The sequence below is a fragment of the Aplysia californica genome, unplaced genomic scaffold (genome assembly GCF_000002075.1).
Source record: "Aplysia californica isolate F4 #8 unplaced genomic scaffold, AplCal3.0 scaffold00502, whole genome shotgun sequence".
NCBI classification, from domain to species: domain Eukaryota; kingdom Metazoa; phylum Mollusca; class Gastropoda; order Aplysiida; family Aplysiidae; genus Aplysia; species Aplysia californica.
Genome location: NW_004797772.1, coordinates 426993 through 444121, shown reverse-complemented (window position 1 = coordinate 444121; position 17129 = coordinate 426993). Strand labels below are relative to the sequence as shown.

At 39.8% G+C, this 17129-nt stretch overlaps 1 protein-coding gene across 1 annotated transcript in view; it reads right to left on the bottom strand.

Annotated features, from left to right (window-relative positions):
* Positions 1-17129, bottom strand: part of LOC101854274 — a 78075-nt gene that overhangs the window by 19084 nt on the left and 41862 nt on the right. The window contains exons 17-20 of the mRNA XM_035971776.1: positions 14881-14964; positions 13169-13257; positions 11312-11390; positions 6039-6145 (exon numbers count right to left, since the gene is read on the bottom strand). Coding sequence (XP_035827669.1) covers positions 6039-6145; positions 11312-11390; positions 13169-13257; positions 14881-14964 — 359 coding nt within the window. The remainder of the gene's footprint in view (positions 1-6038; positions 6146-11311; positions 11391-13168; positions 13258-14880; positions 14965-17129) is intronic.

Sequence of the window (17129 nt, the reverse complement as noted above, 5' to 3'; positions counted from 1 at the left end):
AAGAAGAAGAAGAAGAAGAAGAAGAAGAAGAAGAAGAAGAAGAAGAAGAAGAAAAAGAAGAGCAAGAACAAGAAGAACAAGAAGCGGAACGAGAAAAAACTAGATGCACAAAGAAACAAAAGATGGAGAGAAGGACAAAAACGTCAAGAAGGGCAACAACGTCAACAACACTCTCTGAAGGTATTCCCCAAACGTGTTACTCCAATCATAAATACTTCGGCAGCACTGAATCTGACCCAAATACTGAGACCAAGAACGAGGTACAGACGGAACGAAATGGAGCAGTTTTTGTCTCCAGCAGCTGACGGCGAGGAGTGGACGGGGCAGATGGTAACTGTCAACGGCCATGGGGCACAGGAAGTTTCGTACCAACCTCTTCAGAGGTATGGAGGCTTCGGGTGTGAAGGAGAAACGAATGGATTCAGAAACTCTGAGCGATATGAGCCGGAAATGTTGGACCGTTTCACAGGGACAGAGATGAGTCATGCTGCTGGACAATCTGAGAAGTCGGGTTGTGTCAAGGGATCAGAGGGGCGGCAACTGCCGGACAGTAACAGTAACAAGTGGTTTGACACATTGGACAGTGACAGTAATAGAGGGTTTAATATGCAGAGCAGTAACAGTTACCGGGAGTGTGATAAACCAAACAGTAACAGGGAGTTTGATACACTGAACAGTAACAGGCGGTTTGATATGTCTGACAGTAACAGTAACAGGGAGTTTGATACACCAAACAGTAACAGAGATTTTGAAAATCCAGACAGTAACAGGTGGCTTAAAACATCAAACATTAACACAGAGTTTGTAACCTCAAACAGTAGCACGGCGTCTGAGACATCATCCAGTAACACTGGATTTGAGACAGCGTACAATGACAGGAGGTCTGAGACACTGGACAGTAACAGAGTGTCCAAGATACAAAGTTATCTCAGGAGTAAAAAAATCACTTTCATGTTGCCTTTGCTACCACACTCTCAGTATTTGTCCCTGTCTGAGGCGATAGGCAGCGGCAAAGAGGGTCATCGCCTAGGGGCAGGATTATGTTGGATAGCACTTGTCAGTAAACACGAAAGACCATGGAAGCAGTTCTGGCACAGAGACATACTTGAAACCATATGGCCTCGCAAACGATCCAGTCTCAAGCAGGTTCTTATTCTAAGGAACTGGCACCACAAACTACCTCGGCTCAGGGACATTCACTCTGGGCACCAGACACAACCTCGCCTCAAGCATATTCTCTGCGGGCATCAAACACAACCTCCATTCACAGAAAAGCAAGAAGACTCGGAGCTGCAGTTCACTGACATGCCAGGGGTACCAGCGCTTCAAGAGTCACGCCAGCGTACAACTCAACTAAGAGCTAAAAGACCTCACATCTGCAGCTCATGAACAGTTTAGGGGCTGCGCAAAGTCTCTGCAAAGCCAAAGGTACTGACATATACATCTTGGAGGACGACAACGATCACTGCAAACCTCTCTCGACAGTATCTCAAGAATATCCAGACCAGCCATCAGAACCCTCTAGATTCGGCTGCATCGATGACATGAGAAGCAGTAGTGACGATGGAAACTCCTTATGCTGTGCAATATGTCTGAAAGGTGAAGTAGATTCTGATAAGAGTTGTGAGGCTAATATAGGTGTTGGGGCAATCATCACTTCACCAATAACGAACAGAGGCGGAGGTGATAACCCAGAAGCGTGTCTCTCTGCCTCTGTTTCAAAACAGATGAAATCTTTCAATGCCTTCAACCCTGCAGAATTCAATCTGGACCTGAAGTCAGCCCGCTACTTTGTCATGAAGTCAAATACAGAGGAAAGTATTCATCGCTCTATCAAGTACGGAATCTGGTGCTCGACGATCACAGGGAATCAAACTGTGGACACAGCATTCCGTGAGCAGGAGGGAAAGGGTCCCGTGTACCTCTTCTACTCCGTCACAGGGAGCAAACATTTCTGCGGCATTGCTCAAATGATGTCATATGTTGACTACACAAAGAACGCCACTGTCTGGAATCCCGGCCAAAGGTTCTACGGTATGTTTCAGGTCAAATGGCATTATGTGAAGAACGTACCAAACCATACGCTGAATCACTTGATAATATGTTTGGATAACAATGAACTCAAGCCAGTGACGGCAGCCTATGAAGCACAGGAAGTGTATACCGAGCAAGCCCATGTGATGACGAATATCATTCACAGCTTCCAACACGCCATTTCCATTTTGGATGACTTTGACTACTACGACATGCAGGAGCAGGAGAGAAAGAACCACAGAGGACTTCCTATGCACTACGACAGCTGCAATATCGGAGGTGCTGGGCCGGTCAGCATTTTCCCAGCACCAACGAACAGAGTTGGAAGAGATAACCCAGAAGCGTATCTCTCTGCCTCTGTTTCAAAACAGATGGAATCTTTCAATGCCTTCAACCCTGCTGCATTCCATCTGGACCTGAAGTCAGCCCGCTACTTTGTCATGAAGTCAAATACAGCGGAAAATATTCATCGCTCTATCAAGTACGGAATCTGGTGCTCGACGATCACAGGGAATCAAACTGTGGACACAGCATTCCGTGAACAGGAGGGAAAGGGTCCCCTGTACCTCTTCTACTCCGTCACAGGGAGCAAACATTTCTGCGGCATTGCTCAAATGATGTCATACATTGACTACACAAAGAACGCCACTGTCTGGACTCCGGGCCGCAGGTTCTACGGTATGTTTCAGGTCAAATGGCATTATGTGAAGAACGTACCAAACCATATGCTGAATCACCTGATAATATGTTTGGATAGCAATGAACTCAAACCAGTGATGGCAGCTTATGATGCACAGGAAGTGCATACCGAGCCTGGCCAAGAGATGATGTGTATCATTCACAGCTTCCAATACGCCGATTCCATTTTGGACCATTTTGACTATTACGACATGCAAGAGGAGAGAGAGAAACACATAGGGCTCCCTTTGAATTCATACTACTGCAATACTGGTGAAGATCTGAGGAGAATAGACAACTCCTGGAGACATAATCAGAATGCTAATACAGGTCAAATGTACTACAGAGGCAACCAAATCCAAGAAGGGCCTGCATTTGTGCCCGTACCTCAACCACTCGCACCATACTGTCCTCCTCGCAATCCAATTTATGTGCTAGAACCTGGTTGCTTGTTTACTCCTTACTGGTAATGAAAATGCCTCAAGACCGTAAAAGATTAAGTTTGGCATTGATATTTGATTGTGTTTTGAATTTTACCGAGTAGCTTACCAACCATAATGAATTCAGTGCCTGTATCCTCTAATCTTAAAAAAAAAAAAAAAAAAAAAAAAAAAAAAAAAAAAAAAGGAAATGTCACTACAGGAGTCTACATATCTCCAAGATCTCTAAGTTTTCCACAGGTTTTGTGGATTCTGTTGTGACACCATACAGCAATGGAAAAGTTGATGCTCATGGCTTCACAAGCAGCCAAGAAGCACACTGCATATTTTCGTAACAGACAGAACTATATCAAAGCAAAACTGCAGACCTATTTAGGAGTGATGCAGTGCATCCTGAAAAAATGTTACGCAAAACCACCACAGACTGTTGACATGCCTGTAACGAGAAGCGGTACATTGATGATGATGACACACTAGATTATCTCCAGAACAGATGGACAGAGCAGGTGTGAAAATTCACCCCCACCCCCAACTCCCCCAAACCCCATTCTCATGCAGATGATGAGAAATTGGTATACAGTCAGCGCCAGGGCGGAGAGAGAGGAGACAGCTACAAAGTTCCCCCCCCCCCTCCAGCCCATCAGGACCCAAATCCACAACCCCTTGGTAGCAAATCAGATAAAATATTTTTGAAGACTGCATCTAATCGATAACACAGCTGTGAGGATGAACAACATTCCACAGCATTCCCACTACAAACAACCATATCTGCCTTCTGGAAATGTCAGCATAATTACCAGTATTCTTCTAGGACGATGAAACATTATTCTTGTAGCTACAATCACTACAAAAACTTGACAGCTTTTTACAAGCGTCTGCATCATATAATCCACATGTTGCTATTATTGCTGTTAATGCCATTTCACCAGACAGGCCATACTGGACCAACCTTATCAAGTTATGTGACTTCACTTTTATGTCACTTTACATTTTAAAGAATCTGTTAATAAGAACCATTTTGCTAAAGATATATATTATCATATTATGGCTGATACAGTTGTACTTGTGCCATCCTGCTCACACTGCTCCATGTGTGCCATTTTACTTACAGTAAGTTCTACCTGCTACATTTTGTATTACCGCTGTACTTGCACCATTTTTCTTACAGTCTTCCTTGTGCCAGTTTGCTTGAAGTCCTACTTGTGCCATTTTACATAGTCTTACATGTTCCACTTTACTTACAATTCTTCTTGTGCCATTCATCTTACATTCTTACTTCTGCCATTTGCCTTTTGTTATATTTGCATCATTTTGCTTACAATCTTACTTGTGCCATTTTGCTTACAATCATATTTATGCCCCCCTTCCTTTGGTCTTACATGTTCCATTTTGCTTACAATCTTACTTGTGCTATCTATCTTACAATCTTATCGATTGCACCGATCTTTTGTCCTATTTGCGTAATTTTACTTACAATCTTTTCATTTTGGTTATTTGCTAAAATGTTTTCTAGAGACATTTTGCTCAGTACATTGGCCAGAGCAGCCAGTGAATTCAGTCCAGGCGGAAAATGTCAAGCAATGTCAAATGACAACAGCTAACTGGAGTGAATCTTAGAGTACATTGGTGTGTATCTTAAGCTCAAAATCATGGTGCTGTATTGCGACAACCAGCAACGGTGTATTTGACTGAGTTTGTAAATGAAGATGAATTGTCGTCATCATGTCATTGTGAATGCGATGTTGCAAATGTGCCTTTGTGAATGTACTGCTGTGAAAAGCATCAATCTGCACCTTTTTCAGAAAAACATTTCCACGCTCCCATGGACACAACTTAGATCATTTTGGAGGTGGGTTTCCTACCTTGCCTGTCAGGGCCAACCCACGCTGAGGGGGATTCAACACTTTAGCAGAAACACCAATACACTCGATAAAAATTTCTCTCCAAGCGGTAATTGAACTTAGGTCTCCTGCGTGCGACAGCAAAGTGTCGAACCGCTACACCACAGACACCCATAAATCTGTATCAGCTAGGTTATTTGACTCCTGAGAGAATAACTTAGAAGAAGTGGAGCCTTTCAACCTTTTCCCCCTACCTACCTGTTCTGTCAAAGAAGTCGGAAAATAAGCTGATATGGAAATCCCACCCCATTTACATTTTTAAAGTCCTGTGATGATGCATGTTTCTATTTTTAGAGAGTTGTGTGCTAGAAAAAGTAAAAATGTGAGGCAGCGTGGTGAAATCAGGCGCTTATCAAAATAACGAAATCTGAGAAACAGGCATTTTCCTGCCAGTTAAGAAATTTTTATCGAATTTGTATTTTTTGGCTTAATCTCTTTTATGTCTATATAAACCCATATTTCGATGTGAATTTTGCTGAAAAACATTGATTAAAGGCACAAAATATGTCATTTTTCAGTTTTCAAAGGCTCTTTAGCTATTGGAGTTACCAAACTTTGGCGGCCATTTTCTCAATAATTTTACCACCGAAATCAGGCGACCTGACTTTCTTCAACCGCAGATATCTTGAGTTCTATCCAAGATAGATGGATATTTTTTTCATCAAAATCAAGACAAATGACAGAACAAGCTTTAAGATGATACCAATAACTCCAAATGCCCAAAAATTGACGAGCCCACGTCACAACATAAATCTTAAAATGTTAAAATCTGAGATTGTATTTTGTTTTGATTTACTGCTATTTTTGGATTAACAGCTCAGTTCAAGAAGACTCTACTGATTAAAATCCCTCTTTTGACATGATCCATCTGTCTAAGTTCTCTTAGTAAACAGTCATTATTTTCTTTAAAAAATCACTTTCCAGCAGTGGTATCTCATAGCTTACTTCTTCTATGAATAATAAAGTGAACCAAAATAAGACATACCGCAGTTTTCTTTTTCTTGGCTCTGCAGTCCTCCTGTCGACTGCGAAGGGGCGCTTTTGATTTCGAATGGGACGAATTTTTGCTGGTGTTCACCGAGGCATAAGGTTCTGTAATAGATCAAAAAGATATCCGTTCTCACAGAAATCTAACATGGTGTCATGGTGGGTGCTTGGAGGGTGCAACTGGTAGGTTCTACCCTTTTAAGTCTGTCTTTCATGCTTACTAGAATTGATGAAATATATAACACCACAAGTATAAAAAAGATACAAAGCATTATAAACGACCCATCACACCCCTTTTCCACGCAAATTGTAAGATCACGCAGGGGCAGATATGTACCTCTAAAAAGAAAGGAAGAAAGACATAAAAGAAGTGTTTTACCATCTAACATAAGGCTATTGTAAGAATAAGCATCAATGTGTATGTATCTATATAACTCTAAATGTCTTGTAATTAAATTTCTGCATTTGGTTGAATGATGCATCTGATGTGATATGTACTTTTTGTCAGCTTTACTTCTCTTTTCACATTGACTATTAACGAGAGTAATATATAGTTTAAATTTTTATGTATACCTGCATGTGTTTTTACGGTCCTGTACAGCCAAGAAAAATTTCACTCTGGGATAATAATGTATTATCTAATCTTATCTTTTTCCCCCGCACTAAATGACATTATAGTGTCAATGTGCTTTTCTTTACTCAAACAGTGTCATGCATTTTACTCTTAGAATTCATAGGCCTATTCCCTGCTTTTTTGCAGCAAATTTAGTTTAAAACATATGTAAACTTAAGCATAAAAAAAAGATGGGTTTCAATCGGCAAGCATGTATTTCACCGACCAAATTTAAAGAAAAGAATGACAGTTTAGAATATAAAGATACAGTTGTAGTACAGGTCAGCAGATATTTCTGAGTAATGAGGAAAACAATAATGCAGAATCTAGCTATTCGACTCGGTTACCCTTTCTTCTAATATCGTTTCTGAGTTAGAGTTAGCAGCAGGTCAGTTCTTATCATTTATGCTATTTATTTTTCTATTAATTCAAGATTATTTCATTGTCTGAGTAAAGAGAAGCACATCGACATAATAGTGTTAATTTAATGCTGGGAAAAAAACATAAGACGGTTGGACAGAAGCAACTGAGGGACAGAAAAGAATTTCTACCGGCAGTAGGCCTACCTTCCAACCATCCACTGTTAAAAAGAGAATGACCATATCTTACAAGGCAGCATAATAGTTGTTTTTTTAATTTTGTTTTAGTAAGCGTCTTAAGGCACTTGCCACACAACTAGGTCATGTAAATGGCGAAGATCAGAGGTTTGGGGGGAGGGGGTTTCCTAAGAGTTTTACGGCACTTGCAACACAATAAGGTCATATAAGTGCCGAAGATTAGAGGTGTTACAAGGGAGTAACAAACACAAAAAAGAAGGAGGGGAGATAAGGACGATAGATGTTTCTTAGTAATGAAGAAGAAGCAAACCACACCAGAGCACCCACCAACCACCGACTTACTAAGAGGCTTTACAATAGAGAAACACACACCTAAAAAAAAAGAGGGAAGAAAGATAAGGACGACAGATGTTTGATAGGAAAGAAGGAGCAAACCACACCAGAGCACCCGCCAACCAACCACAAGCATATTGGGACAACAGTGATACTGAGTAACGCTGCAGAAAGAGCAAAAATGAACAAGGGAGAGCATCTACCACCTATCCATTTTATTACATTGTGAATTATCATCTGAAAAGGAATTGGTTTTTTTAAAACACACTTTGTATCAGTTTGAAACTCCTTTTGACATATTTCTGTTTTTTTTGTCTTAGATCGTTATTCACAATAAAGATATGTTCCAGTCTGCCCATCTTCTTTTTCTTATTCATTATTCCCGTAGATGCTCAATATTACGATCTTGGATATGTAGTCTGTATACGACAATAAATTTGTTCCAATAACAATTCTTTTGTTGGAATATGCTGCCTTAATATATGTTACATATTATTACATTAGAACGTGTCAAATATATGCCGATGGGATATATGCTTAAAAGGATTTGTTTGGAAAATCAGACCGTATTCTAGACTGTATTCGCTAATGCAATGTATTACTAAATTTGTTTTGTTGTGAATGAATGTATTAAACATGTATACAGTCCAGATTATGTAAGATGGAAACCCATTGTTGAACAAGGCTCAAGTAAGCCGGTCTCAAATTTGTCTGGCTCTATCTATCAGACTGGCTGCAACCATATGTACCTGCTTCTCAAATTGATGTAGACTAATGAAGAGTGCATAAATGTGTTTGCATATTGGTGCAATGTTGCAGGTTGACCTTTTGTGTTGCAGAAGTTGCTGAAAGTATATTCTCAATTTTTTTTTTACTAATGGGAGTATTAATTTTTATTTTACCTCATTTTATGTGTGCCTTACTGAACTTTGTCAACAGGAAAGATACACACACACATTATAAGGCATGAAATAAATTCTGATGGGATATTTACTTAAAAGGATTTGTTTGGAAAATCAGACTGTACTCTAGACTGTATTCGCAAATGCATTGTATTACTTAAATGTTTTGTTGTGAATGAATGTATTATAAATGTATGTAAGATGGAAACCCAATGTTAAACAAGGCTCAAGTAAGCCGGTCTCAAATTTGTCTAGCTGTATCTATCAGACTGGCTGCAACCATATGTACCTCCTTCTCAAATTGATGTAGACTAATGAAGAGTGCATAAATGTGTTTGCATATTGGTGCAATGTTGCAGGTTGACCTTTTGTGTTGCAGAAGTTGCTGAAAGTATATTCTCAATTATTTTAAAAACTAATGGGTGTATTCATTTTTATCTTACCTCATTTTATGTGTGCCTTACTGAACTTTGTCAACAGGAAAGATACACACACACATTATAAGGCATGAAATAAATTCTGATGGGATATTTACTTAAAAGGATTTGTTTGGAAAATCAAACTGTATTCTAGACTGTATTCACTAATGCATTGTATTACTTAAATGTTTTGTTGTGAATGAATGTAATGTATTATACATGTACGCAAGATGGAAACCCAATGTTGAACAAGGCTCAAGTAAGCCGGTCACAAATTTGTCTGACTCTATCATCAGACTGGCTGCAACCATATATACCTCCTTTTCAAATTGATGTAGACTAATGAAGAGTGCATAAATGTGTTTGCATATTAGTGCAATGGTGCAGGTTGACCTTTTGTGTAGCAGAAGTTGCTGAAAGTGTATTTTCAATTAAAAAAAACAACTAATGGGTGTATTCATTTTCATCTTACCTCATTTTATGCGTGCCTTACTAAACTTTATCAACGAGAAATATACACACACATGTTTTTATAGGAGGGAGGGAGGGGGGGAGGGAGGGAGGGAGAGAGGGAGAGAGAGAGAGAGAGAGAGAGAGAGAGAGAGAGAGAGAGAGAGAGAGAGAGAGAGAAAGAGAGAGAGAGAGAAAGAGAGAGAGAGAGAGAGAGAGAGAGAGAGAGAGAGAGAGAGAGAGAGAGAGAGAGAGAGAGAGAGAGAGAGAAAGAATCACAATGTTTATGACGTATCAGTAATAACATGCAACTGTGCTGACAACACAAAAATGAGAACACATTTAATTTCAATTTCATCATATTTTCTCAGGATTTTTCTTGCATTAAAGTATTTTCAATCCTCTCAACGCAGGAAAATAAAAAAATCTGTTTGAGAAATACTCAGTGCTTTGAAAGTTTGTTTGAGTTGAAAAGGAGCACATCAACACAAGATTGTTCATTGTTTCAGGAAGCAACATCCCTGCACTCCCGACATGTCCATTGATGCTCCGTTGCTCAACCCAACAAGAGTCATGTAATGCAGAGAAATACGAATATAGACAAACAAGAACAGCACAGGGCTAGTAAAACATGAATATTATTTTGGAAAGTTTGAACTGGCACCATTTGAATATTTATAGAGGCATATAGTCAAGCTGGTGATACAGCTCATCCCTGTGACAAGGAAAATGCTGAGCTGATCAGTCGGCTCATCACAGTGAGTGACACCTCTTGCCAACGAATCACATAAAAAGGTGAAATACTGTAGTCTCATTAGGCTCTCGGACTCGCAACCGTAAGGTCGTGGGTTTGAATCCCGTCAGGGGCCGGACGTTGTGTCCTTGGGAAAGGCACTTTACACGAATTTTCCTCACTTCACCCAGGTGGGAATGGGTACTCGGCTATAGACAGCGAAAGATCTTGTTAGTTTGTCAGTGTTTGAGCGCTTAATCAGCTGCTTGAACTGTGTGCTTCCTGGGAAGCTGAGAATGTTTCGGAGTGTTCCATGGTCTGCTGGGGTAATAATATAGTGTAAAGCGCATAGAGCCTGCAGTTGAGCGGGGATATGCGCTATACAAATGCTATTTATTTATTATTATTATTATTAATATAAAGCATTTGTGTGTGTGCCTGGAGAAAGGGCCAAGTTGTCGGCGAAGCTATTTTTCAGCAAAGGAGTAAAAAGGCCAAAAAGTAGTACCTGGTCAAATATTTAGTTCCATCAGAAAACACACATTAAATCATTTATCAATAACATATTAAAAGGATATTATAATATGTTAAGACTAAATTTTTTTTATCATTTATTTTTGCAACATGTTCTTCACTAAAGGTTAAAAATTAGGTTTTCCTCCTGTTTTTACACTCTGTTACAAAATGTGGCACATCTTTAAAACTACTCAAAACATTTGAAAAATGTTGAAATCAGAGCGTTCAGCATTGAATTTGCGATAAAAATATGTCCCTATCTAATATCCAAAATTTCCGACAACTGGAACCTTTCTCTAGGCAAACACAAAATTCTTTGAAGGTTGTTTATTGCTCTGTCTCCTGCACTCTATAAGAGATTTATGTTTGAGCATTAACTAACAATACACGCAGCGGCAGATATGTACCTCTAAAAACAAAGAAAGAAAGATATAAGAGAAGTTTTTTACCATCTAGCATAAGGTTATTGTCAGAATAAGCATAGACGTGTATTGCTCCTTAGAGTATGTATCTATATAACTCTAAAGGTCTTGTACTCAAATTCCAGCATGTGGTTGAATGATGCATCTGACCTGATATTTACATTTTGTCAGCTTTACTTCTCTTTTCATATTGAATTCTATAATTACAATTTTTTACGTATACCTGCATATGTTTTTACAGTCCTGTACAGCCATGAAAAATGTCCCTCTGATATAATAAAGTATTATATTACCTTATCTTTACTTCTAAGAATGAAGTTTCTCACCTTCAAAATCATCATCATCATCTTCCTCAATGTCGGAGAGAACAAATGAGCTTTTCTTTCCACTCACAGCTGAGTGTGTCTGAAACAGAACATTTTTAATAAAATAAGCAATCACTGTAAGCATTTGAAGGAAGCCAATTTTTTAAAACTTGGGACTCAAACCCACAACCTTGAGGTTGCTAGTCCAGTATCATAACTACAAGGCTACAGAACAGAAGTTGCAATAATAACCCCCAAAAAATCAACTTAAAAGGTCCTGGATTGCCATCCTGTGGGTATTGTTCATATTATACACAGGGTTTTAAAAATTTTTCATGAGTAAATAGATTTTGTGACCTCACTAAGGTTGTTTACACTGGGAAAATCTGATACGGAAGGAGAAAGAAATACAAATGTAACTCCATATTCAAGTACCTATTATAACTAACACGCACTATATCTCTATTCACCACACTGTGTCATACAATTAAGAACCCCCCTCCCCGTTAAAAATGCAGTAGTGAGGGTTAAACAGTAAATAAGGACGTGTTCTTTTGCATTAAGACTGTGTAGGTAGATCATTCTAGTGAAACCACTAGGACAACATCTGAATTTCAAGAGGAAAAGCAATAATTACATCGAAAAACTGGAACAATATATCATGTCAAAAGGTGGGCTCCCCACTGAACGGGTACAAGTATACACTCTTCAATAGACCAGGCACTCATTCCTCATTCAACAGACTGGCACAAAAGATGGTTGTGAGGCATGCTGACAAATGAGTTACCTCTCAAATTTTAACTCAATAGAAATAGATACATGAGGCACTGTTGTGAAATCAGGCGCTTGCCAAAATAATTAAATCAAAGAAGCCGGCATTTTTCTGGCCGAAAGGCAAATTTTAAAAATTTTTTTTTTTGGGGCTCATCACCTTTCATGCCCATTTAAAAACATATTTTGTGTGAATTTTTCTGAAAATCATTAATCAAAAGCATAAAAAATGTAAATTTGCAGTTTCCAAGGACACTTAAGCTTTGGATGTCACTAAACCAGGCAACTCCCACCTCCTTCAATCGTAAAAATCTCCACTTATATTCAAGGTAGATAGGTATTTTATTCACCAAAAGCAAGACAAATGAACAAGCTTTAATAAGAAGATACAAATGACTCAACATGTCCAAAAATTGATTAGTGCCCGATTCCACCATGTCATGACACATATGTCAGACTTAAAGCTGGATTTTGTACAATTTACAAGTAAGAAATAAAAGATATATGAAACTTGAAAAAAAAAATGGCATCTGCTGAAAAACTACAATTTTGACCCCTGTGTTGATTTTCAGCAGATATCTCTCTTCCTGGATTACGGCAAGTAATTCATTTTATTAGCATTACTTGGAATTACTTGGATCCAGAGCTAGAATCATAGCAGGCGGCACATGTCCATAGCTGCTCATCTCTCCCTTCCAGCGTCCACCCCAGGGTCTTCCTGCTAATAGTCTCCATGTGGAGCTGGTTTGAGACACGCCTGACCCCTCCTCGGAGCAAACTTTTCTTTCCTGTACTCCGCACACACTTTTCTTTTATTGTGCTGAGTGTGTGGGAGTCTGTCTCCTCTTATCAGCATGTTTCACAGGTGACGGATAATGTTGGCCTAACACACTGTGTTCATGAGACAGCAGAATATTTATATCCCCTGGCCATCTTGGAGTCGAATAATTTTGACATCACGCACATAAAGGGTGAGGAAATTTGAAAAAATGTCTCGAAGAAAAAGAGACAATTCCATAATTCCGTAAGTTCTGAGTAAAGTGCTACATAATATCGAACCCCTATGCTCAGCACTGACTAATAATAAAGCAATAACTAACAACTTACCTGCTTCAAAGAGAGTGTTGTTTTGTCACAGCTCCCTGTCACTGCTTCACCTTTCAGGGATGTGTGGGGAGACACATGGATGTTCACATCTAAATGAAAAACAGAAGTAAAAAATGATATACCACACATATTTTGTTTTGTTTTAGTAAACGTTTTACGACAGTTGCAACATAATTAGGTCATATAAGTGCCTGAGATTAGTGCTGTTACAAGAGAGTAACAAACACAAAAAAGGAGGAGAGATAAGGATGACAGAAGTATGATGGGAAAGAAGGAGAGCACCCACAAACCACCCACTATGACATAGATGCAATGTACAAACAGACAAAAGGTGCTCATTAATGTGTAGCTCTGAAGTTGGCAAAGAAAATCCAACACTGAAAGTTTCAAACAGAGAGAAAGTTTTTTGATTTAAAAGCTAAAATAAGATATTACCATTTTGACCATTCTGGTTTTGTGACCAGCCATCCTGTCGCTGACAGATTAGTCAGGACCATGGCTGTCAACTATGCCGTCTGAAAATAAAGTTTATCTCTAAAATCTGAATAAATTTTGTTGTAACTTTCCTGTGCCTCGCAAGTTCAAAAAGAATGTATACTTTCTGATTCCCTTTAGCAAATGTTTTTTAATTTTTAATTTAGTAGAGGTTCTACGGCACTCGCAACTGCATAAGGTCATATGAGCGCCAAGGCGTGGATGTCAACAGAGAAGTCTTTACAGGGAATCAGGCTTACTCTGCTCACCTCTCTAGCTTTACCAGCACAAAGTCTGTTTCGACTTTCAAGGCACCCCAGAAATAGCGGGTCACAAGTGTGTGACAAACATACAAAAGAAGTAGAGGAAAATGACAATAGTAAGGATTAGGAAAGAAAAAGCAGCAGTTCCCTGTTGTAGATCAGACACAGTTATGAGCGTGACATTGATGATCAACCCATTTACAATTCTACGGTGCATGAACGAGAAATGTCCCCACTTTGGGAATGTCCTAAAGACACTGCAGTCAGTGGCACCTCCCCGGGGGGTAGCAAATGTTTGGAAATGTTGATCAGACACAGAAAGTCAAATAGTTTTGTTTTATATTTTAGTAAGTGTTTTACAGCACTTGCAATACAATTTGATCACATTGCGCCGAAGATTAGAGGTTTTACAAGAGAGTAACAAACACAACAAAGAAGGAGAGATAAGGATGACAGATGTTTGACAGGAATGAAGAAGCAAACCACACCGAAGCACCTGCCAACCACCCACATAGTTTTAACTTTAAAAACAAATATTCCTGTAATAGGTTCCAAAATGAATCTTGCTAGAAGACAAGCACACTCATCACTGGCGGTCACTTAGGAATTTAACCCTATCCGTATGCCCTGGGGTTATTTTGTACCCCCGCGGTTGTATTCTTCACATTTTAGAATATTTCTAGTTTGAAGTCTCTTTGAAACTTTCAGTATTTCTCAAAAAATCATTTTGACAGACTGTTATACAAAGCATACGGATCAGATTTACAAGTAAATTTCCTCTTTGGAAAGTGGGTGGTCGCACAGAGTTCCCCACGACGTATGGATACGATAGTAAAACACGATGTACGGATAGGGTTAAATAAACAACATAGTTGAGTAAGCTCAGTGAGAAAGATTTAATAGGTTCTAACCTAAATCGACGTAACAATAAACTGGACCCAACATGAAAGACATTTGAGGCCTGGGACAACTTACCACTATCAGAGGAGAAATCTAGAACTGCTGCTCGCATCCTTCTTCGAAGAGGCATCAACATACTTTCTTCATCTGCCTCATCATCTGAAAATTCAATGAAGGTTTTTGAGGTATTTTTTGGTGAGTGTTTTGCCATGCGGCGCTCGCAACTACATAAGGTTATGAGCACACAGGACACATAAACATTTTTAGTTTTTGTAGAAGTTAATTTTGAATTTTGCCCGGGTGGCGGCCAAAACCTACTCTTATCGAATTGGACCACCAAGGGATCTTCAACGTGCCCAACTTGCAAAAGGGACCTTCGAGATTTTCCACCCTTAACTGAGAATGCTAGGTGTTAGATCTTACCTATCATAAGACCAGGGGTGTGGCTGAAAGGCTGCAATAACAGGGAGCCAAGGAGTAGCAGTAGAAATGCTGCGGAAAGAGTCAGGAGCCAAGAGGAGGGGGCAAAGGAGGTGAGGGGTGGGGGCAGAAAGCGGAGACGAAAGCAGACGACAGAACATTGTTAGAGAGCAGGAAAGGGAGTCGAAAGGAGACAATTTTAGAGAAGAAAATGTTCCGTCGCTATCCGGAATTGAACACAGGACCTATTAATTTCAATAAAAAGGAAAACGAGGTAAGGATTTTTAGAAATTTGAGAACATAGTGCAAGAATAGTTAGAAGCCGCGCTGTTTACACCCTGTCTGTCAAGCCAAACCAACCTGTGTACGATAGAACTACTATATCGCAGCACAAAGGCAGAGACTCTTGCAAAAATATAAACCCCATGTGGGATTCTAATTCCTTCCCTTCAAGCGCAAAGTGAAAAGCCTTATCATTTCACCACAGATGTCAGTAGAGGGTATTGTGCAGGAAAAAATTTCTTATTCACCCCCTTCCAAACAATGCAGAGCACTAAACAGTCTACGATTTTACACTTGAATACACGGTACACTGTATTTAATAAGAACTATTTTAACATGAAATTCCCGTTACCATGAATGGATTTAAAATCCTCAGGTTTTTCCCCCCTTGTCTTTGTTTTATGCATTGCAACTTCTCTAAAGGAAAAATTGGTTTAACATGAAGAAAATCCTCTGGACCAACAAAGTTAATGTTATCAAGGCGTTAATGTATCCATCAGTATATCAAGTAAATGAGAGGTCAACACTTCGCTCCCTTTATCCTCCCTGAGTTGGGTACAGCAGCCAGAACCAGCAAGTAGACTACAGTTGGTAAACAAATTTAAGAAAATTTTACAAATAAGAAAAAAGCCTTCTCATAGACCACATTGTGATTTTCATCCATCAGTGCCTTGCAGTTTACATTTTGCTAGTGATGTCTTGCAATTAGACTGGAAAATACAGGCAGTAGAGAGAGAGAGAGAAAGCGAGAGAGAGACAGACAGACAGAGAGAAAGAGAGGGAGAGAGAGAGAGAGAGAGAGAGAGAGAGAGAGAGAGAGAAAGAGAGAGAGACACGGAGAGGGAGAGAGAGAGAGAGAGAGAGAGAGAGAGAGAGAGAGAGAGAGAGAGAGAGAGAGAGGGGGGGGTGGGCAGGGAAAAGGGAAAGAGAAACAAAATGACACATGTGTTTTGGTGAGAGAGGAAATAATATAAAGTCACTCTCCACCCCCGCAGGTTGTATTCTTCACATGTAGACTCCGCCTGCCAAGGCTGATGTGGGCCTTGTGGCATACAATCACCAGGGGAAGAAAGACGGAGCTGATCGAGGAAAAGACTTTCCCACGCGAGATCCGAACCCACGCTCAGCTGGGTGGAGGATGAGGATGCTAACCCTTACACCACTGGCGCCTACGAGAGACAGTAATAAAAGATAAGGACACAACTGAAACACGGTCATATGATGGTCTTTGAATGAGCGGGGGATTGGGGGTGAGGGGGAGGGGGAGACGTCCTCAGAGAATAATAAACACGACCTTCGGAATACGGTCAAATAAAACAAAGGAAACAAACAAAGGAATGAAGAAGCAAACAGATACAAGTCCATTCGTCTCCCAGCCAATTCCACAGTGAAGTGGTAACCACTTTTCCCGACTGACAACGCTATAGCAATGTGGGAAAAGATCTATTGACGACAGCGACAGACGGACACAAGGACAGGTTCAGCTGCAAAAACATCTGATCTGCACCTTCGGAACCCATTCCCTCTATCTCACTCTTGCCCCCTTATCTCAGTCCTCCCCACTGTATTACTCCTTCCTCTCTATCACTCCTTCCTCTCTATCACTCCTTCCTCTCTCTCTC